At 37.5% G+C, this 26,628-nt stretch overlaps 1 protein-coding gene across 1 annotated transcript in view; it reads left to right on the top strand.

Annotated features, from left to right (window-relative positions):
- Smp_067250.1 (putative fms interacting protein) overlaps window positions 1-26,385 on the top strand; it is a 30,598-nt gene extending 4,213 nt beyond the window's left edge. The window contains exons 2-18 of the mRNA XM_018794840.1: window positions 9,170-9,218; window positions 9,259-9,408; window positions 9,445-9,543; window positions 9,591-9,688; window positions 9,728-9,791; window positions 9,826-9,893; window positions 9,932-10,046; window positions 10,092-10,224; window positions 12,065-12,213; window positions 12,978-13,098; window positions 13,770-13,902; window positions 15,184-15,511; window positions 21,532-21,648; window positions 22,126-22,216; window positions 22,632-22,780; window positions 24,438-24,742; window positions 25,967-26,385. Of these exons, the coding sequence (XP_018649212.1) occupies window positions 9,174-9,218; window positions 9,259-9,408; window positions 9,445-9,543; window positions 9,591-9,688; window positions 9,728-9,791; window positions 9,826-9,893; window positions 9,932-10,046; window positions 10,092-10,224; window positions 12,065-12,213; window positions 12,978-13,098; window positions 13,770-13,902; window positions 15,184-15,511; window positions 21,532-21,648; window positions 22,126-22,216; window positions 22,632-22,780; window positions 24,438-24,742; window positions 25,967-26,030 (2,229 nt within the window). The 5' untranslated portion in view covers window positions 9,170-9,173 and the 3' untranslated portion in view covers window positions 26,031-26,385. The remainder of the gene's footprint in view (window positions 1-9,169; window positions 9,219-9,258; window positions 9,409-9,444; window positions 9,544-9,590; window positions 9,689-9,727; window positions 9,792-9,825; window positions 9,894-9,931; window positions 10,047-10,091; window positions 10,225-12,064; window positions 12,214-12,977; window positions 13,099-13,769; window positions 13,903-15,183; window positions 15,512-21,531; window positions 21,649-22,125; window positions 22,217-22,631; window positions 22,781-24,437; window positions 24,743-25,966) is intronic.
- Window positions 26,386-26,628: the final 243 nt, after the last annotated feature.

Here is a 26,628-nt window from a genome sequence, read left to right as displayed (position 1 = left end):
TTCTCTAGATTTTGACATCCGCGAACAACAATGTAGACGACTTAAGCAATAGCGGCAACCCCCAAATGCCCTGGTACGGCCGAGAGTGGGGAGAGTCCACTCTCCCTCTCGAAATGCTCTCACATGGCCAGCGAATATATAGCCTCTGCCAGGGAAGTCCTACTCACTGCCTTCTCGTGGAGGGGGTGTTGTTTACGAAAGTGAGAGGACGAAAAGCGAATGTCCGGCGCTTTAACCGGGTTGGTGGACAAGGTGAGTCCACCTAGGGGAGTTGGAAAACCCTGATTCCAAACCAATGGTGCACATGGGCTCCAGTATCCTGAGGGAACAAATGGCGTACGAATCAATCATTGATCACCGGCTACCATGGGACTGCATCTCCTCACGATGCTCCACTGCCTTGTGGATCAGACCTTTAGGTCAAAGGCTCGGGGTGTGGCCCCCTAAGAAAACTACCTGCTTCTGTTTGGGCACCCGGGCAGTATCATAGCCCACACACAAATAAATGAAATGATGAATTCTATTGACGATACTATTCTCGCTCATATTAGAAGCAAGACAATTTACACTATTATTATTACCATTATTATTATTATTATTATTTACTACGTCGCTTTTTCACCCCCTTTTATCCCCAATTTGTGTAACCTTACTTTTCAACTTATGCAGCAGCTCGCTCTTGGTGGAAAATCTGTCCTATCTAAACGATCTCCAGTCACTGTCTGGTTGAAAGTGAACGCTTCCACCGATTATGAATACTGAAGCAGTCTTTCTGAAACCACGTACGCCGTTCAAGCTGGCTTCCTTCAACGTTCGCACACTAATGCAGATCAGACAACAGATAGGGCTGGCTATGTCTTTGGAAGGTCTTAATGTTGACGTTTGTTGTCTATCCGAGACCCGTATTCAAGACTCTAGTGAAGTACTACAAATTCGTTCTCCATCTGTCGCCTCGAAAAGCTTGTTTCACGTGCGCTTATCCGGGGACCCTGTGGCATCTTCGTCTGGTCTTGCTGGCGTCGGTATCGCACTAAGCGCTAGAGCTGAGGCAGTACTAATCGATTGGATCCCCATTAACAGTTGGTTATGTGCTGTTAGATTAGAAAGTTCCATCAAAGTGAGAAGAAATCGGCGTGAGAATCGGTGTCTTTTCGTCATTTCCGCCTATGCCCCGACAGATTGCAGCCCGGATGCAATCAAGGATGAGTTTTACCATCAGTTAACAGTTCTTCTCCAGAAAGCGCGTTCGACAGATATTGTAGTACTAGCCGGAGACTTGAATGCACAGGTCGGGCGTCTAGGCACAGAAGAGAGTCGTTTAGGTGGCCGATGGGGACTTGTTGGTCGCAGGACAGATAACGGGGACCGTTTGCTGCAACTGTGCACAGACCACAACCTGTTTCTGGCCAGCACTAACTTCCGGCACAGTCATCGCCGGTGTGCTACCTGGCGTCCTCCTTCTGCATCCCAAGCCTGGACTCAGATTGATCACATCGCGATCAGCTACCGCTGGCGTGGTTGTGTACAAGACTGCCGCTCCTTTTGGAGTACTTATCTGGAGTCTGATCATGCCCTGGTCTGCGCCAATCTCACCTTACTTTTCAGTGGCCGAAGGATTGACCACCACCAACGGATCAATGTTAGTAAACTGGCTGCAACTTCTGTTGCAAGTAAGTATCGAGCGGAGCTAGCTTCTAGGCTAGCTACCATCCCACCGAAAAGTATAGATGAGCATTGGTTACATCTTCACGACGCCATGAAAATGGCGAGTAAAGCCGCTTGCGGCTTCGCGAAACGTCCCGCTTACAAGCACTGGGTTTCTTCTGGCTCCTTACAACTGATGGAAGCCCGTCAGTCTACTCCGGGTGACCGTGAGTATGACCACAAACGAAGGCTGTTACGTAATGAAATTGGGCAAAGCTTGCGTAAGGACCGAGAAGCCTGGTGGTCGGAGCGTGCTAATGAGATGGAAGCAGCAGCTGCATCTGGTAACTGCCGGAAGCTCTTCCAACTCATCCGAGCCACTGGCAGCAAGAAGTCTGGTGTGAGTGAAACAATCTACGAGGATGATGGGATGCCAATCACTAACATCTCTCGACGTCTTGGACGATGGGCGGAATTTTTCGAAGGGCAGTTCAACTGGCCTGCTGCTCCGGCAACATCAACCAGTCTGTCCTGCCCCCCATGGCCGGTGACGACTGATCCACCGAACGAGGCGGAAGTCCACAAGGAACTCCAACTCTTGAAACGCTACAAATCACCGGGCCCAGATGACTTACCTCCAGCTCTTTTTAAAGATGGTGGTGACTTTCTGGCTAAGGAACTGACTGCGTTGTTTGCAAAGGTTTGGGAGGAAGAAAGTGTTCCAACATCATGGAATGAGTCGATAGTCGTCCCTATCTTTAAAAAGGGTTCACGTTGTTCCTGTAATAACTATCGGGGGATAAGTCTACTTCCGACTGCGTCCAAACTATTGGCTTCTATCATTCTTCGTAGGTTGTTTAAAACCCGAGAACGATTGACTCGCGAGGAGCAGGCTGGTTTTCGTTCTGGTCGAGGATGCATTGATCACATCTTCACCCTCTGCCAAATGTTAGAACACCGTCATACTTATTGCAGGCCAACAATCGTAGTGTTTCTTGATATCAGGGCTGCCTTCGATTTGTTGGACAGGACTGTTCTCTGGGATTGTCTATTGAAGAAGGGTGTGCCTGAGAAGTTCATTAACATCTTAAAGGCCCTGTATACGAACACCTCAGGCAGAGTGAGGGCATACAACCACCTCTATCCCTTGTTCCATTCGAGCAGTGGGGTTAGACAGGGTTGCCCGATCTCACCATTCCTCTTCAACTTTGCCATCGACGACATCCTGGAAACAGCTCTGATGGATGTAAGTAATGGCGGTGTGGATCTGCTGCCTGGAGAACGACTTCTCGACCTTGAGTATGCGGATGATATTGTCTTACTGTGCGATAATGCCCAAGGCATGCAATCCGCACTTAATCAGTTGCCAATCAGTGTCCGCAGGTACGGCATGTGCTTTGCACCTTCCAAGTGTAAGGTACTCCCACAAGACTGGCAGGATTCTCATCCTGTACTCACCCTAGATGGTGAGCAGATTGAAGTAGTTGAGAAGTTCGTGTATCTAGGTAGCTATATAAGTGCTGGTGGTGGCGTGAGTGATGAGATTGATGCACGTATAATGAAAGCCAGAGCGGCTTATGCCAATCTGGGCCATCTTTGGCGCCTTCGTGATGTTAGTCTGGCTGTAAAAGGTCGGATCTACAACGCGTCGGTGAGAGCAGTTTTGCTCTATGCTTGTGAAACCTGGCCTCTCCGAGTTGAGGATATTAGACGTCTCTCTGTGTTCAATCATCGTTGTCTCCGAAGGATTGCTGACATTCAGTGGCAACACCATGTTAGTAATGCAGAGGTCCGGCATCGTGTGTTCGGGCGCCGAGACAATAATTCAATTGGTGTCACCATCTTGAAACACCGACTTCGGTGGCTTGGACATGTTCTACGAATGTCGTCCCAGAGGCTTCCACGTCGTGCATTATTTGCCGACGCTGGTTCTGGTTGGAAAAAGCGGAGAGGAGGTCAGTGTATGACATGGTGTCGTGGCATGAAAGAAAGCTGCAAAGGGCTAGCTTCTGTTGGTCCTTCACGACTCCCTGGCTGGGGTCAGAGAGATGGTGCAACACAGTGGCTAGAGACGTTATCAGATATGGCTCAGAATAGAAGCCAATGGCGGTCCTGCTGTAACCTTCTTCTACTTTCTTCATAAAGAGTGGCTATAACTATCCTAACTGAGAGAGCTCTTCTAGTTGTACATTCAGTTCCCCCCATCACTACTCTTCTCCTTTTCTTTTTTTTCCTTCTTTCATATATACGCATCTTCTTCCTTCTCCCATTCTCATTATTTTGTGTGGCGCATATGTATCCGGTGCCCTTTGTACCAATATATATGTGATTAAATAAAATAAAATAAAATAAAAAAGGGGACCCAATATGGTACTTTGGGACACACCAATTTTGACCGGCTTCCATTCGGATAGCGTTCCATCGACCATCACTTTTTGTCTGCGATCACATAAGCTTCCTATCCATTCCTGTACAGCAACTGTTATTCCGAAGCGCGAGAGCTTCTGCATAAGACTTAAGCGTGAAACCTTGTCTAACGCTTTTCTAAAGTCTATGAATGTCACATCGACAGACCGTTATCTAGGGCTGCTGTCCAATCCTCTCGCAATAAGCAAGTTAGTCAAGCATGAATGCTTGTTACGAAACCCATGCTGCTCGAAAGTTAACAGATTGTACGAATCTATGTGACTTAGTAACTTAACCCGAATTATCTTTTCAAGTAACTTAACGACTATGCTGGTTAGACTGACAGACCGGTAGTTAGATACGATCAGTCTGACTATCCTTCAATATAATACTGACTATAGCATCTTTCCAATCTGTAGGTAGTTGAGAGGGTGAAAGGGACATGTTGAAGGGCGTCACGAGCGGCCTTGAAATAATGTCCGCAAGAGATGACAGCAGTCGTGGATGTAACCCATCAGGGCCCGTTATATTACTATGTTTGAGGTTAGTGATCAATGGAAGAACAGTTTCCTTAATCACATGTACGGATTCTATGGCTGATATCTCAGTGTTGTTTATTTATTTTAAATATTAATATTGGTACAAAGGGGCACTCACCAGGTATATATGCGCCACACAAATCTCATTTAATTTGTGTGAGGGCTGTGATACTGCCCGGCTGCCTAGACCAAAGCAGGTAGTTTTCTTAGGGGTTCACACCCGGAGCCTGTGGCCTAAAGGTCTGATCCACAAGGCAATGGAGCATCGTGAGGAGATGCAGTCCCATGGTAGCCAGTGACCAACGTTTGATTCATACGCCATTTGTTCCCTCAGGATATTGGAGCCCATGTGCACCATTGGTTTGGAATCAGAGTTTTCCAACTCCCCTGGGTGGATTTTCCGTGTCCATCAACCCGATTAAAGAGCTGAACATTCGATTTTCGTCCTCTCAATTTCGTAAATAACACCCCTGGTGCGAGAAGGCAGTCAGTCAGTCAGCGACAACGTAGGACCAGGCACATATATGCATCGGTCCAAGTTGCCATACCTCGTTAGCACAACAAGATGAACACCGGATTCATAGAAGTAATTAATTTAGTGGTGGTGGTAGTATATAAAGAAAGGTTGTATATAAGGATATAGTATAGGAAGGAAGAAAGTTATGAAGCAATTTTAATCTCAAGGTTTAAGGGAAGATAAAGAGTGTATACACCTACACCATTGTGATCGATTCTGAGCCATGTCACCCACAGTCTCCAACCATTGGTTACGATAGTCACGCGGGCCCCAACCAGGTAGTCTGCATCTACCAACATGGATCAGGCTAGAAGTTAGTGACTTCAAGCACTGATGCCACGTTTCGGTTTGGCCGCCCCTAACTCTCTTCCAACCATCCCCAATACTAGTCATCATAGAGCGTCGTGGTAATCGATGTTCAGGCATACGTAACACGTGGCCCAACCATCTCAGTTGATGAAGATTCATGACCTTATCAACTGATTTACCATCATTCCCTAATACCCTGCGTCTAACCTCACTATTACTTACCCGGTTATCCCAGCAGATACGAGCAATATTTCTAAGGCATCTGTGGTCAAATACTAGTAACCTACGAGTATCTTCTACTCTTAATGGCCATGTTTCACAGCCGTAAAGTAGAACAGAGCGAACTGCTGCGCAGTATACTCGTCCCTTAATTGATAGATGGATATCTCGTCTTCGCCATAGGTGACGTAAGTTGGCAAAAGCCAAACGAGTTTTTTGAATCCGTGCTGAGATTTCGTCGGACACCAACCCATTAGGGCTGATCAGACTTCCAAGATAAATGAAGTTGTCCACGCGTTCGACTACTTCACTCCCTATCCTTAGTTCGGATGTTGACACAGGCCAGTCCTGGAGTAACAATTTACATTTAAATGGGGAGAAACGCATCCCAAACATCCTGGCATTATTACTCAGTTCCAACAGAAGACTCTGCATTTTGTCAGCGTCTTCACCAAACAGGACTAAATCATCTGCGTAATCTAAGTCGATAAATGAACCTCCTGGTAGAAGATCAATTCCTGAAAATTCAGTCGCAGAGAGTGTTATTTCCAGCAACAGGTCTATAATGAAGTTAAACAAAAATGGGGATAGTGGACACCCTTGACGGACACCAATTGAGGTTGTAAAATCATATGACAGTTCGCCATAAGCTCTCACTCGACTGGTAGTGTTCGAGTAAAGAGCCTTCACAAGGTTTATGTACTTCTCAGGTACACCTTTCAATGGCAGACACTGCCACAGAACCTCTCGGTCTACAAAGTCAAATGCTGCTTTCAAGTCAAGAAAAACTATCATTGTCGGACGCCGACAAGTATGTCTGTGCTCTAAAACTTGACGAATGGTGAATATGTGGTCGATACAGCCACGACCAGGTCTGAAGCCAGCCTGAGAAGGCAGTGAGTAGGACTTCTCTGGCAGAGGCTATTACGCATGGACATGTGAGAGCATTTCGACAGGGAGAGCTAAGTCTCTCCACTCTCGGCCGTACCAGGGCATTCAGGGGCTAAAATTATTTGCTTTTGTTTCAAAGCAAATAATTTGCTTTGAGTACATCACTTCTAATACAGATGTAGCCTGCAATGGTGGGAGAACAGTCTATATCTACGATGAGCCAAGTTTCTGTGACAACAATTATGTCGAAACATAATTCATCCATCATCAAACTTAGCTCGGAGGTTTTATTTCGAAGACTACGGGCGTTCGTGTGACATAACTCAGAATCGATCACATTGGCGTAAGCGTATACACTCCCTGTCTTCCCTTAAACTATGAGATTAAAATTGCTTCATATCTTTCTTTCTTCCTGTACTATATCGTTATATACAATCTTTTATATATTACCAACATTAAATTAACTACTTCTACGAACTCGGTGTTCACCTTGTGCTAACGAGGTTATGGCAACTTGGACCGATGCATATATGTACCTGGTCCAACGTTGTAGCTGACTGACCGACATATTTAAGGTGTTTTGGGAATCATACGTTCTACCCATACAGGTCTCGAAAGCATTGGCTTCCAAGACCTGACCACCCGAAAACCCTTGATCATAAGATTCTTCTCGCCATTTGGCTTTCGAGTATTTAGCTCCGTTAGAGCATGCTTCCACTTGATTCGATCTTCAAGTGACCAATCTGATTGGATACGAATATTTGAATCACAAGTTTTGTGTGTTATTCAATATTACGTCTCTTTCATCAAAATCTCCGAGTACCGACTTCAAGACTCTTCTTGGTTGGGTCTCTCCTTCCACCTATTTACTGAGTCATTACTTTGGTGATATGTACCCCTGAAACCTCTTCTGGCAGTAAATTTCTGATGACGGATTCCACTAACTCCAGGTCGTGTGCATATCTTTTATCAGGGTCATTGTCTTTTGACACCTCTAGATTCCAAATAAATAAACTAGGAACGGGTTTAACTTCTTTGAAAGTCGTGTTCATGGCTTTCGGCCGTGATGTCAGATCTTGCCTGTTAACTACTGGTAGCTTCGTCAGTCAGTAAGCTACGACGTACGACCAGGCATATATATGCATCAATCCAAGTTTTCACACCTCATTAGCACATGATGAACACCGAATTCATAGAAGTAGTTACCGTTAGTTTTACTTGTAACAAAGTTGTGGAAGTCGAGCGAATGACTCACTACAATGTTTGATGATGCCAAACTTTTCCCATCTGCGGTAGGGTTAAATATTGTCTTACTTTGGGTCTTTGGCAGAGTAATCTGCAACTCAGAATGTGAATCTACCAAGGACTTCTCAACTAAACGGATTGTTATTTTAAGCTAACATCCAGTCCTCCATCTCAATTAAGAGATTTTTCAAACGAGATCATTCTTTATGTAAATAGCGTTGCTTCGATATTAGCTAAGTGTTTGCTTGTAGGACTAGTTAGTTTATCGTGGGCTATATTTTATGAACCCATGACAAATACTGGTAAACCTAAAAAAACTAAGTATTGCATGCTAACTACTGATCCCCAATCTTGGTAACAGAGAGTTGGTTTTATTCTGTTTTTGTGTGCAGTCTTTAGTGTTTTGATAAAATCTTCAAACATTTTTTGGCATTGAATCCCAGATTACAACTTTTTCTACTGAGTTTAAGACAGAATTGACGTCAAGAAATGCCTGTTATTGGCTTATAATAATCGCAATGGTGTTCTAGCAATTATCAGGGGATGGAAACGTAGTCAATACATATACTACCTACGTGGAAAACGGGCTTGCTTGTCACGAGTCATTTTTTTCACAAGCTTTCGCATAACTTGCTGAGTATAACGGGTACAGCAGTTTTAGGGGAATAAGGAGGGGATTTGTGCTTTGGTAATTGTTACTCAAAGTATGTAGGTCTCCTTCGAAGGTGAGGACGGTGACCGCCTCATTCCAAAATGTTATTTCACCACTAAGTTGTTCTATTCTGCTAATTTGAACTTTATTTGTGCGTCTTAAAAGGAAAATGTAGTCAAAGTCCAGTGGTATTCCTTAATGATAATGAGTCATAAAATATACGGTAGAACTTACTTCACATAAGAAACGTTTTAGTTAAATTTTCCAAAAATACCGGACTCATTTGTTTCAGGTCCGAAACTACTGATCTTATTTCAGTGTATAAGAAAACTCAAGAGCAAATCATGTGTGCTATTGTCATATTTTACTTTTGTTTCTACATGTTGTATTTTATTTAGATATACGTTCTAGTTAACGTGAATTTAATGGAATCGTCTAATCAGGTTTTATTACGTTTTTTTATATTTTACTGTGATGACTTAGTAGTTAAAGTGATCGGCTTCCAATAAGCAAGTCTCAGGTTTGAATCCGTTTTCATTTACTTTGATTTGAGAACACGGGGACTTTCATTGGTTCTTATAAACAATGTGACTCAAAATCGACTACTTAGATATGGACTTGAAGAATAATTTTCCACAACAAGATGTTTTACATTCTGTTCATAGGTTCTAAATTTATTTTTTAATATTAGTGACTCATTACGTAACACTTATAACTTTTCATTATTCATTGTATGCTGCATTGTAGGATAATGTCTAATAAAGGCAAATCGCAAGATGAAGCTCTTAATAACGAAGTATGCATTCAATTATCAGTATTTCAGCCACTTAATTCAGAATTCAAAGTCAATAAATTCATTCTATCATGAAGAGAATTCTGTGAAATTGGATGGAAGTGCTCACGATCTTTTACAATTCCGAGATTGTTGTGAATCCTTACGCGAGTTCATAAAAAATACATGGCAGCGTAAAAAATCACAGGAGAAGGTATACTGAATACACTTACCTGGATAATTTTTTCAGATTAATGCTTCGCAGTTTGCCTCACTGATGATATCTATCAAGGAGTTGAACAGAAGAACTCAGTTTAGGATTCGAAAATCTCGAGAAATAACTGCAGAGGTAACTTGAAGATGTGCTAAGATTACCTCATATTTTAATTCTAATAGAATAAGAATAAAGTGGATCAGTTGCACTTAGGTTTGCAGAATCTTTTATATGAAGTCGCTCACCTTGAAAATGAAATTCAAACATGTTTAGAATTTAGGTGAGTTGTATTTTAGTGTTTGCTTATTTACCACAATAGGTCTCGACATGAAGATATAAAATTAATTCCAGTAGAAGAGTTCTATGAGAAAACTGGGCGCAGAGTAGTTTTTTGCTTTATATTTTACAAATCTATAGGTTGGAAGCTTATCAGAACATCAGGAGACTTTGGAGCGTCTTCATTGGGAGCTTGAACAACGAAAGGCGTAATTTTCTTTTTATTAAATAGTTTAGTGTATTCCAGTTTGTCTGACTCTTGTGATAAGCTGAAAAGTGCTGTTGAATCTACTTCACAAACCATTAAAAAGAAACGAAATTATTTGGCTAGTTTTGGCCCAAAGTTGAAGGATGTTGCTGAAGTAAGTTGTTTATTTACCACATTGAAGTTTATCAACTATTTTTAGAGTACTTTGATTGTCCAGGAACTAATGGACTTACCATTTACAAGCGAGAATGAACAGTATAATTTGGCATTTCTCCTACCTTCACCACTGTATATTCTGTATTCTCTCTTAAAGTCATACATATCTATGTCAGGTAGTTTAGAAAACTTTTTTATTTGAGTTGGATGAATTTTACTAATTCCGGAACCAAAAGAGGGTAGCGTATTCAGTCATTTAGATGTAATTCAGTAACCATTCATTTGTTCGTGCTTTCGATTTTGAGATGTAATATGACGATTAGTAATACTATTTGATTGTTTAGACAGTAGTAGGTAAGACGAAGTTGGAACTGGGAGTATTACATACCCTGGTTGTTGTGTCCTGCATTCCTTGATCAATTACCGTCTTAGAAATATACTATACTGATGACTCTGGGCTACTTATTAGCCAATCTAAAAAGTGTTTAGACATAAAAGAATTAACAATTAATTAAATTGGCTAAATAACTTTTATATGATTAATAAGCCCTTATATGTTACATTATTTTTAGTAAAAAACGAAGGAAATTTAAGTATTAGTGGTTGGGCTGTGGTTATGAATAAAGGTGAGTTTTCATCACTGACTGAACTCAGGTATAATCCAATCATACTCTGCCAAACTTTTGTTTATAAACTTACAAAAGCTAGGTTGGAGATTTAGAGCCGGGAGTTCGAGTGGGAAAATACTGTTTAGCTACACAAACATCCTTGACTGTGAATTGAATCACATTAAGTACTCCGATAAACTATCTGGATTTTGAGCAGGTATTTCTCGCTACCGTACATTCACTGTATAATTGCATGTAAAGTACTTTATGTTCATTGACTACGGGTATTTTAGGGACCAAGTACTGGCAATTTTTACTTAGTTTGTAATAAGATACATGTTACCCCTCACTGTGCATTGAATTTCGCGGAGAAATCATGAAAGTAATATCTTTTCACTTTAATTGGTTCACTTAGGGCCGTCAGTGTAGTGTACTTCCACCATTGTTAGTTAAGTCAGCTTCATCTGTATTTGTCAGTGAGTGTCCACTGTTCTTCTTCGTATGTAATATGGGTTTATTTTGGTTTTGCTAGTGGCTGACAGCTCGTCATTCGGTAGCTAATGAAATTTTAGACGTGGTTCTCATTCTGTTTAAGGCCTTTTACCTGCATACTAATACTAAAACTTGAACGCATTATTTATAAGTTTAAACATGAAGGCGTTATTATAATATAGAGTTAATTCCCCATTAGTCGCGTTTTTGATCATTAGACTCCTTATGCATTTGCTCTGATACACCTTTTTTTAATTGTCCTATTCGATTGAGTACTTCTTACTTTGTATGTTTTCCACCATAAATTATGCTCTCGTTGCGACCGACAGTAATGACTGTGACACCACAAGTTCCCACTGAATATTAAGCTTTTATAGAGTCAGTTTTTTCACAAAGCTAATATATGTAATATACATGCGTGTATCAATAAAGCTAAAATATTTAAACACTTGTTGAGCTAAATTTTTGGGCAAAAAATGGAATTGGATATAAACAGTTATTATTGACTTTCGCTGTTTTGAGATTACCATCGCTCATCCACTTTTTCTGTTTTCTTGATAGGCTTTTTCAGTTCTGTAATAAGAGAAATGTAGTTTTATGTGTAATTTATAGGTTGTTTTAATAAATATATTTGAACATTGTTGTATGATCGATGAAGCAAGTTATTTGTTGTGAATTTAACCGATTGATGTGTTAACTAATAAGAAAAGTGACAGCTTAGTATTTCTAAAATGCCTCGACTACAATTTCATTTCTTTGGTGTGTTTGGCTAAAATATAATGGGTTCTGGTTTTCGTCCTAAAATGAGTTGGAGTTTTTTTTAATTATATTTTTTATAGTGCCGTTATTAGCTACGTGAATGCAGATAATATATTTCTAATTAAACTATTTTGTTGAGTTGTTCTTCTTATTGTAGGAAAAAAATCAGAATTTTCTGTATCGATCGAAGGTGATTCGGAATTGGCCAAAGCTGTTAATCAAACGACAGAACAAACGGAATCCCAGTCTTCACCACAGGAAGCTGATGATTCCGATGTAGATGATGGAGAGGGGAATAAAAAACGCGTTAGTTATAGTTTTTTTTATATGCGACATTCGAATTAAAACGGAATACTATAGGATTAGTTCATGAAGTCACCGACTGTTAACCTGATATATGTAAGTGGCTACATGTTTTGAGGTTCTCGTTACCTAGATAAACTTAATATTTATGAGTGTTGAGGTAACTGACTGATTTGAATACAATATGTTCCGAGAAGACAAATAAAATACTGAATAAAAGTTAAAAGGAGAAGTAAACACATCAGGACTATAAAATTAATATGTGTATGTTATCAAGCTATTCAGAATTTGAGTTTAAAGTAAGGAATGATTTCGTTTATGGTAAATTGTGTTCTTGTTTGTATTTTACGTGCACTATCACAGTAGACTAGTTAAGGGTTTATACAACCATAATAATGCATTACTACCTCTACCACTAGGAAATTTGAATCAACAATTGTATCTCTGTGCTAATGTGGTATGGTAACTTGAACTGATGTACTTACGTGCGTACGAAGTTCTACGTTGTTTCTGACTGACTAACAGTTAATAGAAACTATTATTTCGATGGCTTTTCATCGATATACAGAAATAGACCGATATAACTTTAATGAACTGAATAAAATGTCATTAGCATTTGTGTTGTACTCTGAATTTCTTACTTTTTTTGTAAAGATAATTCTTTATACTAATGATAGTTATGAGCGTAAATCATTTGAAAATGTAAATCTTACTACTTGTTAAGTAATTGTTCTTTTTACAAAAACTCTGATTCTGCTTTTTATTAGAAAAAGAAACGTTATGCAACAGAAGGCATCGATGATACAGATAAAGAGTTTACCAATGAAAAGACTATTAAATTCCATCCATTAACTGTTTTGTTAACGGTTTCTGTCCCGAAAAATTCAGGTGGGATTTGTTTCATATTCTTTATTGTTTTTGTTGCTGATGAAATTATACTCGTAGATAGTTTTTCCAAGAAACAAGAATTATAACTTGAATTATCGTGATTGGCAATTTGTATGAATTCGATATAATTTACTTCACAGTTAAAATGAAACTCAACTCATATTTCAGGATATCGTTGTACACTAAAAAATTATGCAATAAACAGATAAATGAGATTTCTTTTAACTGAGAAAATAATGTGTTTGTTTCTTCAAGTAATAATCAATATGACCTATTATTTAGTTATATGCTCCTACCTTTCCCTTCTCATTCCAGTACGCCTGGTAGGGAAAGATAATATTAGTGTTCAAACTACCCTGTTATTATGATTCGGTTGGAAGATTTTTGACAAGATTAATTTGTCAAAATACACCTTTTGATTGATTATAAACTTATAGAAGTTGCATCAATCGTAAGAACTATGAAAAACAGTGCTTCTTTACTATAGGGTCAAATTACATGGTTAACGCAAGTTTACATTTCAAACGTGAGAAACGTCTATATGAACACTGCGCTCTTCTCTTCAATTAGAAAAGAGAGAAAAATCTACAATTTCATTCTAATTAAGTCTTATTTCACACAAATATATTGACATTATTCTATAAAAGTAATTAATTTCCTTCTCTCTGTAGATATACCATTGAGTGAACGTGGTTTTAGTATCAGATTATCATTTGCTTGGATGTTAGATTTACATCTGGTAACGGTGAGATTACAGTTTTCAGTAGACAAAATTGCTTCACTTCTCCGATCAAAAACTGGAAAGTGAGTGGCTAACGGCATGTAATCATTGGATAGTAAACTTTTCTAATTCATGTTTGTTGTGTATACAGGTCATATTTTGTATGAGTGATTATTTTGTGAGACATTGAATATAACTGTAATTTCTAGCTGTTAACAAGAGGGAAACAATTACACACCTTATGCTGTTAGTTTTAAAACAGATATACGGGAGAGCATAATAAAGGTTAGGTACTTTTACGTAAATGAGTTTAATTTTCGTCAGGACTAGAGTATTTTATAGATTTTGTTTAAGATCTTGTCAAGACTTCATTGCCTACTACCATGTTTCGATATCGTTATTTTGAGACTTCCTTCATATTTATCCTACTTAAGCACCATTGGGCGTTCGATTATTCACTGATTTAGCATTTTTAACGCAAACCCCAAGATGTCTTGATGCATAAGTTTTCACGAACCCACCTAAACCTCACAGTTAATATTGTTTACGCCATTATCAGTGACATCGGTTGACACATAATCAACTTTGTCTATGTTTCATGGTTGTATGGTAAAAAATAGTGCTCCGTACTCTTGAATATCTCATGAATGTTAATTAAGGAGTTGGCTGGCAAATCCTAGTTGAAACTTCTGTGTTCGCAAGAAAGATTTTAATAAATATAAGGGTCGATAGACTTGCAAGGGTAGACAAAACAGTGGAAAACTTACCAAAAGTTCATTTAATTAAGTTTATATTTTTCACACTAACAGAAAAATTAGACTAATTTTTCCCAAATATTTCTTCATTTTCCACTTTAAGTAATACTACAGACATTACTATATCTTTTACCTACTGTAATTTTCGGCCAAATCACCCCTTGATGGGAAATCGATATAAATCAAATCGACAACGGAAGTTTAAGTAACATTTTACGATCATGTGGGAAACCAGTTAAAATTGTTTTCTGGAGACGAGATAACTTGGTTTATTATTGAGTGTATGTTTCTGAGCCTTTCATCTGTTAACTCTATACCATATCAAAATTAATTGTATTTGCCACTTCCAGAAAGCCCTCATTCTGTTCCTTACATAAATGAAACTCAAATTTGAGTTGAGAATGGTGGAATCTTCTGACAATGTTCTCTCCTTAAACATTAGTGTCCAGGTATGAGTTCGAAAGAACTGTAATGTTTAACTGATCTTTTTTAACCATGCCTAGAGTGTTACGATTTGTTTGTGTACCTTGTTTGTTTAATTTAAAGCGAAGTTAGATTTAGTTTCATTCTTTTTTCTGAAATCCACTTTTTTATACTGTATTTTTATAGCAGCTTGCTTAATTCTGAACAGCTTTTGTCCAGTTTACAATGGTCTTGTGATCAAATTGGTTTCGGTGGTTGTAGTTCAGATATACCTGTTTTATTTCTTCCTAACTCACAAAAATCGATTACATGGAATGCATGCGAATCCATTGGACGACCATATTCGTGGGCTCAACAACTCTCAGGCATTAACTGCTTTCCAGATAGATTATCTGATAATAAATTATGTGAACAATCATCAAAATCTACTGAGTCAGAACATTTTGGAGAAATTGAATCTTGGTTAAAATCTCTCCAATCGCGAATTATTGACAGACTATATCTTATTGAAGAGGTGAGTGTACATTTTTGCGGATCTACCACACAGCACTTCTTATTCATCTCAATTTCATTTATATTACGAGTTACTGATTTTTGTTGGGGTTGTGGAAAAAATCTGAGCATTATAAGCTAGAAAGTTCTGATCTTCGAATTGGGTCTCAGTAACTGCTTGGCTATAATATTAGTCTTGATAGTGGTTTAAATATAATTCAATAATTGTATATACTATCTGTAAGTTAGATCTTAGTGATAACTAATAATGCTATATTCATGTTGATCAGTGACTAAGATTCAACCTTATTACAATATTGGTGAAAGTCAAATATGTAATCTGGAACTCTTTTCGAAACATAATTAATAACTTTCGTCATGGTCGACTGCACACACTAGTTGATTCCAACAAATGATTCCTTTAGTATTGTCATATGGACAGGGAAGTTGTCTATTTAGTTCATTGTTCTCACTAAGACTGATTGTATAACAATAATTAATTGAAGTGAATTTATAAAATTTTAAATATTTTCACACTTAATTGCATCCCTGGTGTTTTTTTTGTTATCCTCATTTTATGGATACCACCTTTTTCTCAATAGTTTAACTATATGAAGAATTTTTGTCTACGATCTTGTTTCTTTTAATTATTATGTAGTTTTTACATGATTTCGTCTAGAATTGAAAGTTTCATTAATCTGTTCCGACTTATAGAATCTGAAAGTATGGGTTTATTGTAGAGCTAATTTAAATATTTGGTACTGGCATATTGTTTCTCAGTCCTATAAAATTGTTTAATTGCTCCATTCAAACAGTAGATTTATATTTGTCTCTTCAAAGTTATCAACTGGTTATTTTGTCACTGGGAAACGATCTTATTGAGCTGCTTCATGACTATTAAACATAGAAAATTCTGTGTATCACATTTGGAATAGTTTATTACTCGTTTTGTAAATAACTGTAGGGATACAGTACGGAACAATGATTTAGTGTAAACAAGTCAATTGAACAGAATGATGCAATCAAGTTAACATTACGTTGATTCAGTGTTGGTGATACTTTTGGGAGATAAGTATAAATTGGAACTGAAGCTCATAAATTCTATTCAATCTTTTGGTTGACGAATGTTAGCTCCTGTGTACAAGGCTATCTTTAGCAACGAATTAATAATAAAAATAATGTAAAACTACTTGGGTTCTTATCTTTATACTACAACAAACTTTTTATTAACGCACTAAAGAGGTATGTTATTTTTAGATTTGAATTTAAAAAAGCAAGTACCATGTTAAGGTTTTGGCAAAATTAACTCTCTTTTATTAATTGCTAAATATATATTGTACTAAGTAACTCCTACGGATCCCAACTTATTTTTTGGGATTTATCATTTACTTACTTATTTACGCATGTTACCCCTCGTGGAAGAGCATAGGCAGCACTCTCCATTCAATACTGTCCTGGACAATCTTTTCCAGCTGTTATTCATTCTTTTCATGTCTGCTTCCAATTCCCGACGCAGTGTGTTCTCCAGCCTCCCTCTTCTCCATTTTCTTCAGGATTCCAAGTTGGCTCTTGCCTCGTGATGCAGTTTAGTGGTTTCCGTCCCATCCACTTCCACTGTTTTTTCCTAATTTCCTCTTCAGCTGGAAGCTGGTTTGTCCTCTCCTATAAAACGCTCTTGCTGATAGTAACCGACCAGTAAATGTTGAGTATTTTGCGTAGACAACTGTTTATGAATACTTGTACCTTCTTGACGATGGATGTATTAGTTCTCCACGTTTCAGCTCCGTACAGTAGGACTGTCTTGACGTTCGTATTGAAGATTGTGACTTTGAAGTTAGTTGACAGTTGTTTTGAGTTCCATATGTTCCTCACTCGTAGAAATGCTGTTCTTTCTTTGCCAATCCTCGCTTCCACATCTGAATCAAATCCTCCTTGTTCATCAGTGATGCTTCCCAGTTACGTGAATGTTTCTACATCTTCCAGAATTTCTCCATCAAGTGTGATTGACTTGGCGTTCTCTGTGTTGTATTTGGGAATCTTGCTTTTTCCTTTGTGTATGTTGAGGTCTATTGATCCAAGGGTTACAGCAACATCTATTGTTTTCATCTGTATTTTTTTGTGTGTATGGGGTAGAAGGATTAGGTCATCTGCGAAGTCTAAATTATCTAATTGATTTTGAGATGTCCATTGTATTCCGTGCTTTCCCTTAGATGTGTCGGTTTTCATAATGCAGTCAATCACCAGAAGAAGAGGAAGGGGGAAAGTAGACAGCCCTGTCTGACTCCAGTCCTTACTGGAAATGCATCTGTCAGCTGTCCTCCATGCACGACTTTGCACTGTAGTCCATCGTATGAGTTCTGGATAATGTTGACAATCTTCTGAGGAACTACACAGTGTCGAAGAAGTTTCCTTAAGGTTCTTCTATCCCTACTGTTGAATGCTTTCTCATATTCAATGAAGCTGATGTATAATGACGAGTCCCGATCAACTGATTGTTCAACGATGACTCGTAGTGTCGTAATTTGGTCTGTGCACGACCGATCCTTACAGAATCCAGCTTGTTGATCTCGAAGTCGGGTGTCTACTAAGCCTTCCATTCTGTTGAGCAACACTCTGTTGAAAACTTTTCCTGGAACCGACAACAGTGTGATGCCTCTGTAGTTCTCACATTTGCTCAGATCTTCTTCCTTTGATATCTTGATGCGGTTCCCTTCTTCCCAGTCTGTCAGTAGCACTTGCTCTTCCTCCTGAATCATCCTGAAAAGAACGGGAGCGTGTTTGCAGTTGCGTTTATGTATGACATCAGTGCTTCAGCTGGTATATTGTCAGGTCCCGTGGCTTTCTCGCTCTTGATTTGTCTGATGGCCATCTTGACTTCCTTGATCGTTGGTGGTGTGACATCTATAGGAAGGTCAGTGTGTACTGATTCGATCTCCGGTAGATTCAATGGAGCTGGTCTATTCAGCAGTTCCTCAAAGTATACTACTCATCTCATCCTCTGTACTTGAATTTCCATAATTGTCTTTCCTTCTTTGTCGTTGACTGGTCTCTCCGGTTTACTATATCTCCCTACTAGTTTCTTCGTTGTATCATATAGTTGTTTCATATTCCCTTCTGTTGCAATTTTTTCCGCCGTCGTTGCTAGTTCTCCCATGTATTTCTGCTTGTCGGCTTTAACGCTCTCCTTCACTTGCCTGTTTGCTTCTGCGTACTGTGCTTGTACCTTGACTTTCTCTACTCGTGTTCGACTGTTGTTAATTGCTAGTTTCTTGTCCTTCGTTTCTTGAATCCTGTCCAGGGTTTCAACAAAGATCCATTCCTTGTTGTGATGCTTTTTGCAACCCAGAACTTCCTGACACGTTAAAATTAATGCTTTTTTGATCGCTTTCCAGTTATTCTCCATCGTAGTTTCTTGTTCTTTCAGTGGATCGTGTAGAGCTTGGAACCTGTTGTTGAGAGTTATCTTGAATTGGTTGAGTTTGTTAGTATCTCGAAGGAAGGCTGTATTGAACCTTTGTAATACTGTTTGTCCAGTTTTCCAGTGTTTCTTTAGCTTCAGTCTCATATTGGCCACAATCAGGTGGTGATCAGAAGGTATGTTAGCTCCTCTCCTTGTTTTCACATCTTACATTGTCCTTCTGAATTTCATATTGATACAAATGTGATCTATCTGGTTCTCTGTGGTTTGGCCTGGTGAGACCCATGTAACCTTATGTATGCAATTCCTGAGAATATAGTGCTGTCTATAACCAATTTATCGAATGCTCGTAGATTTGCAAATCTGTATCCATTCTTGTTCCTTTCTCCTAGTCCATGTCGTCGCATGATATCTCCATATCCGATGTTGTCCATTCCAACTTTGGGGCTTATATCTCTCATCAGGATGGTGAGATCCTTCCTTAGACACTTCGCTATGTTTGATTGTAGCCTCGATTAGAACTGATCTTTATCATCGTCGTGCTATCGTTGGTGGGTACATAACACTAGATAACATTGATTGTGATTTCTTCTTTGTTTTGAATGATGCTTTGATGATCTTGGGTCCATGAGATTTCCATCCTATAATGCTTTCCGTGCTACTTTGAACAGCATCAGAGTAAATACCTAAGTGTGCGAAGCATCTTCTTGTATGTGGCCAGAGTACAGCAACACCTTTCTCGAATCTAACCTTTCCTGTCTAGCTTGGATCCAATGGGTTTCACTTATTCCGAGCACCGTCAAGTTGTATCTCCTCATTTCCCTAGCTGCTTGATTAAACCTGCCGATCTCCCTCATTGTTCAAACACTCCATACACCTATACTGGTTGTTGCTGTGGTTGTTAGAAGGGGCATCGGTCTCGTGACTTGTGAAGAATCTCGGCTTTCATCCTGAGGCGTCATAAATCTTCCTTCAAATGAGAGGGCAGAGTTCACATGGTTTAAATTGTTTTTTTCTGGTTGGCGTTTTTCTAGCAAGATTTTTTTCCCACGGGCTGGGGTTGCCGACCCCATGCCTAACCCTCCTCCTTCACTCAGACTTGGGACCGGCAATAACTCTAGAAAAGCTACAGGCGGAGTCAGGGATTTATTAGTCTGCTAAAAATATTTTTCTTCACGAAGTGTAAGCTACTATCAAACAGTAAGTAGTACGGAAATGTATCATATCAAACTATGCTTATTACGAAGTCATTTATTCGTTAATGACTAAAATTCACGTTTATTATAACTGTCAGAACGTAGTTTCTATCTGTCCAAAGGTATTTCTAAACCTAAGAGGGAATCATGAGCATTAGTAATTAAAATATACAGAAGTGGTGAGTAGGGACCTCAAGTACTTTGAAAATTTATTTCAATTGGCATTATCTGGAGATAAACACAGCTGTTAGTTTATTATCTAATTTTATCAAGTTTTCAGTTGGCCAAGTGTTACTGTCACTTTTTATTTCTTATTTTTGTTATTTACTACTTGATTAGTGATATTTTCCGTCTTAGTAGGTAGAGGATTGGAGGAGGATGTCTGGGTTATACACACCCAGTTTACAGTACTTTCACCATTACACCACTTGGATCGTATTTATATCAATGCATGTAGTAAGAAATTAAGGCATGGAAGCTTGTACCGTTTAATGGGTACGAAAAATAATTACATAACTACTATGTAGTTTATGCATAACCTTCGGGAATTAACATGTTGAAAAGTTCACCAGCTAATTAGAGAACAGTGAACATTGTTTAGGCAATTCTGATTTCTGGTTTTTGACAGACTTTTGGTCGGAAGACTTAAGAATTTAAAGTGCTAAATGAATAACTAAAATTAAAGAGCTTTCCCAGCCACTAGATATATTTTTTCATCATTACAATAATTCACTATTTATTCATGTATGTCGATTTTCTCGCTTTTGATGAATGTCGGACTCTTGAAAAACGAGTAGCTACTTACTATTCAATTCATTAATTGTTAAATGTTTGTAGTATATATGATTCACAAGTTCGCCTGTGGTTAAGATATCACTACAAACTATTGTATATTCATGATAATATTTTTCGATTTTGAACGGTCTATCATAGAAATCATATGTTAACAGTTAGAAATAACTTGGACATTCAAAAACATTGTAGCTCAGTGCTTAAAAACTATTTATGTATGATTAACTGAGATGCGGTCAGATTATATTTGAGGTACCACTTTAATTTAGTCGTTGGAGTGCCAATTAAGGTATTTAACTCAATACGACATTATCGGGCTTGTTAAATTAACTTTGTAACATCATTTTTTGAAGGGTGGAGTTATTTTAAATACAATAGATTCAGGATAATACTTTTCGTAAATTTTCATTAAAATAGGATGATTTCATAAGTATTTCGAGGTATTAAACTAGGAGCTCGAATCCATATATATTGAGAGTAAATTTTAAATGTAAACTTAACAATCGAGTTAAAATAGGAACTAATACTGATAAATCTAGACTTTTGTAATTACTTTCACTACACTCAGATAAAAATGTTTTACGTCATATTTCTTCAAGCCTTCATTGTTACTGATTTTGCTGTTTGCAAACTTAGCTTTCAGAAATTGAACGTTGCAACTTGATGTTATCACCGGAGCAACAACAGTTGGTCCCTTCTGATGTTGAACTTCACATTATTCGGTGGAAGAATTCTGATTTTCAAACATTACAGGTGATTTGTTTTTATGAAGCTGTTGTATATTCGGTTTGATAGTCGTCTGTTAACCAAGTATTAAGTACTTTGCGTGAAAAAATGTTTTGTTTCAGTGTATAGTATTGCATTGTGTGTTGGTTTTGGTAGTATCAATTATAATATATTTAACTCCAATTACAAAAATTAAGACATTTTCATTTCTTATTCAGAGTACTGTAATCTTGTTTAGTAGTATCCTAACAGTAACCTTCGTTATTGTTAAATAACTGCAACTAACTTTTCAAAGTACGGTTTACGGACATTTGGTCATACTTTTAAACTCATTTCATGTGATTAAGAACTTTGAATAGCTACATACTAGCACTTACTATCGTGAATTATTTCGATGAAACTGACTGTCCAACATGTAAATGTTAACTTGTTATTCGTCATTCTTGTTAGTGTCAATTCACATTTATCGTCTTTTAAGACTTCGTTTTTATTTTTTGTTTATAGTCTGTTCCTCGTGCTCAGGTTATGATAGCTTTAAATGTAATTCGTTCTGAAGACTCAATATTCCAGTGTCACTTTGGAAGAGATGAAAACTGTAGGTCAACATGATTTTACTTTACATTTTCCGTGTGATATTTTTCCAAAATTTTCATTACTAAGGAATTTTAATCATATAATTTAAATCCTGCACTAGTGTGTAGGTCACAGTCCTCTGTCTGCTGACAATCGTAGTTCACTGATTGGATTGGAACGGATAGACTTATACTTTGAACATCTAACTAGATAACGTAAGACATTAAACGCTCGTCTTCTCGGCTGAAACCTAACTTTGATAGGGTTAAGCAAAACATTATCGCTTTTTTCTCACATAAGTATGTCTTGTAGCTGAGTATTACATGGTTGTTATTGAGCTTCATCTTAACTGATCTTTCTGTATGACTTTCTCCAATTTATTTGTAAAACTTATTCTTAATTCGTAGCGCATGTATTTTTTTGGCTTAATTTTTCAGGTTTTGTCACTGTATGGGTCTGTATCCCACCTCAGTATCCACATAAAGCGCCATTACTAATTATGGATGGCCTAATCAATTTTGTCAGTCCCAATGGTACACATAATACGGAGGATGTTGTCACTGACCTATCTGATCTTCATGTACAGGTAATTTCTAATTATTTATTAGTTATTGTTAAATCTGACTGAATATCATTTCAGTTGAGGTCCATTTTTATAAAATATGTTTTACAAAACGACCCAACAACAGAACACTAAAATTTGTATTTCTATATACTTAGTCACCGGGATGGTAAATAATTATTACCTACGTATTTGATACATCCTTTGTTATGTTATATGTTGCTACATCAATATCATTTATGTGGCTTACAACACTCAGAAATAAATCTAAGACTGTATATTTATCACATTAATAGATATCTGGACAATTATGTGAGACTCCTTAGCAGTGCTCATTCACGGACTAGCACGCAAGAATCAGCCCTAGGACCTTCGATCGTGGGTGCGAACGCTCGATCTCTAGACCACTGAGCCGACATCCGACGTTGTTGATGTTATTATTAGTATGAGGGATTTGCAGAGATTGTAGTATTTTTACAGTTGAAATCATGAACTGATGTGCCCCCAAATGCCCTGGTACGGCCGAGAGTGGGGAGAGTCTGCTCTCCCTCTCGAAATGCTCTCATATGGCCACGCGAATATATAGCCTCTGCCAGGGAAGTCCTACTCACTGCCTTCTCGTGGCGGGGGTGTTGTTTACGAAAGTGAGAGGACGAAAAGCGAATGTCCGGCGCTTTAACCGGGTTGGTGGAAATGGAGGGTCCACCTAGGGGAGTTGGAAAACCCTGATTCCAAACCAATGGTGCACATGGGCTCCAGGATCCTGATGGAGCGAATGGCGTATGAACCTATTGTTGGTCACCGGCTACCATGGGACTGCATCTCCTCACGATGCTCCACTGCCTTGTGGATCAGACCTTTAGGTCAAAGGCTCCGGGTGTGGTTCCCTAAGAAAACCACCTGCTTCAGTCTGGGCGCCTGGGCAGTATCACAGCCCTCACACAAATCAAATGAGATTTGTGCGGCGCATATTTATCTGGTGCTTTTTGTACCAATATTTATGTGTTTAGATAAATAAATAAAATAAATGAACTGATGTTGGTTCACAAATCTTTCATACTAACTACATATGAGTTAAACAGAAATTCACAACGTTTTTAAACTCACTTAAGATTGTTAACAAAGTCTCAAAGTTCCAGTTAATCACCAATAACAATTACATACTTTCTTCATAAAGTTTGCATTTTCAGTGTGATGTTAAATGAAATTTGCCAGTAGTCACACTACCCCAATGAATAAGTTAATATTACCATTTATGAATTACCTCTTTGCGATAACATGCGTTAAAAAAATGTTATCATATATCTAAGTAAATGTTTGTCATGTATATCCAAGTAGTATAGATCGATTTGTGTAAAAGTTATGGAAAAATTGTTGTTACATAATTTCTATATATCCATATATATGAGTTTTCATTTTTGTATGAAGTATTCAGTTAAGATAGGGCGACCTATCACGTAGAAAATGAACAGCTGAAAATAAGAGTCATAATCAAGGAAATTATTGCCGATTATGTGCTTTTAATAAGTGATTTCATGTAATCTGCACATATTTAAAAACGAACGAATTCACCTCGTAAATGTATTCTATGATTTTCTTTTATGAAAACCAGCTAATACTTTCAAGCTGTTAAAATAATTAAGTTAACCTTTTTATTTTCGAAAAAATCCCTTTACTTTAGGAATTAGAAACTGAAGTCAATTGTTATTGGCAAGAATTTTTCACTTCATCTATGAATCAAAATGATAGTCATACTGTTGTAAACCATGTTGGTAATACTAATGATATTACTTCTAATAATATGGTGAATTCCGATAAATCGTTTTATAGTGGTAGTCCATGCGTCGGATTAAGTAAATGGAGTCGAAATATATTATCTTGTCAGTTAGCTAGATGTGCTGCTTGCATCGATGCATTATATCGTGATCAAATGATATGGAAAAATTCGTTGAAATCAACAAACAGTTCATCTGTTCGTTCTGTTAGGTAAGTAAACATTTTTTCTGTTCTGTTTGGTATTTTGCATATCTTCTGGGTGATATGGGGATAAAGTTTCGAATTTTCGTATTGTTTAACCACTCCTCGAGCCTAGATATTTATGGATCAAGTCTAAGATTAATTTGAATATTTCATGTTGAATGTGATTAAATAATGAAGTTGTTAGTCCAACATTTTGTCTTAGGACTGATAGTACTGTTTGGTTACTCAAAATTTCATAGGTAGTTTTGATTTCGAACCTTTCAGCCTGTTGGCTGAAAGTTATACACTTAAACTTCGGATCTTGTATCTTAATCTGTTAGGTACAATCTAACACGTTTATGGAACAAGATTAGTTAATTTTATTTTATTTAACCGTTCATTTGTACAATATATATACTATATTAAAGCAAAACAGTTGTTAGTAGCTTTCCAAATAAAGTTGTTCCCAAAATATGTTAAATGGAGCTAATTTCAAGGATTGTTATCAGCCTGTTGAAAAGATTTGGTAAATATTCGTTACATTTACAAGTGGCTCTAAAAATAGCGAGTAGAGTTGCTCGTTGATTCACAGAATATTCTCCTTCTAACCAGTCAGTTTCTCTGTGGTAACTCTTAAGTTTAAAATTATACTTTAATGTTCCTTGAACGATTTCTCAACTTCACTACGTATAGACATACCTTAGAATCTGGTAGTCAGAATTCACTTTTTGAGTTGAAGGCAGAGACTACATCTAGTTACTGCTAAACAATATTCCCTTTCTTACGAACCAATGACAGTAAGAAGCCTGAGTTCAACAGAACAACCCATGAGGTTGAATGTATACTTTTGTCCAAAGCATTTTATGTTTCCGTGTTTGAGGGTTAAAGTTGTGAACTTATTTTTATGACTTCATGTATCGGGTGTAAAAAGCCTACTCTATTTATATTTTAATAAACAATCTTATATACTGTACTCCAATTAATGTCCTTTTTATCTATGGTAGGTTTTGTGGTTTAGAATTACTTATTATCTTAAAAAAGAAAATCTGTTATTTAAATTGATCATACATGGATAGAAATCTCTTTTTTGTTCCACATTTTAGGTTGGTAGTTTACTATGTCAATTTTATTTGTTTATATGTGTATGTATGACCTATATTCTATTTATCAAATTGAATTCAGAATACTTCATGGATAGTATTTTCTTCTGTGTTGTAACTATTTTTTTAAAAAAATTCTTTCTTCTCATAGGTATCCAACACGAAGTCGTCCTCTTCGTTACTTACCTTCACCCGGTGCATTTGTTCATCGTTAATAATATTGATAGATTGTTTTTCATTCATCTCTTATTGTTTGTATAAGTGTACTTAAACACTAAGGATATTTTTGTAAATCTTTATTCTGTTAAAAAGAAAGTAATTTTTCCTCATTGTCTAGTTTTTGTTTGTTTGTATAAACTACAACTTTTGTACTGATAGACTCTAAATTAGGGAACATTTATTTCATTTTGTAGTTAATATGAACTAAATATACATTTATTTGTACATAACATTTTGATAGAAAATTGATTGACGTGTCATTTGTTTTTAACAACACTAGAAATAAATGAAAAGTTGAAAATTTTTTTTATTCCTACTAGGTGGTTTCTAAATCAATAAATATCCTTTACGAAATTTTTAAATTTCTTCATAACATTTGTTCATTCAGTTAACTACTATTTTTTTGTTGTCAACTAAATTAATAAATTTTCCGCATATGACCTTTGGAGTTAGGTCAAACTGCGAATTTTTGTATTGTTATTAGATGATGGGTTAGTGATGAAATTCACTTAGGTGATTGTTTAAAATAACCCCCCGAAATTCCATCTAATCAGTCAGCCAGCCAGCTACAACGTAGGACTAGGCACATATATG

The sequence above is a fragment of the Schistosoma mansoni genome, chromosome 1 (genome assembly GCF_000237925.1).
Source record: "Schistosoma mansoni strain Puerto Rico chromosome 1, complete genome".
Lineage (NCBI taxonomy): Eukaryota > Metazoa > Platyhelminthes > Trematoda > Strigeidida > Schistosomatidae > Schistosoma > Schistosoma mansoni.
This window is presented reverse-complemented; position numbering and strand designations above follow the sequence as displayed.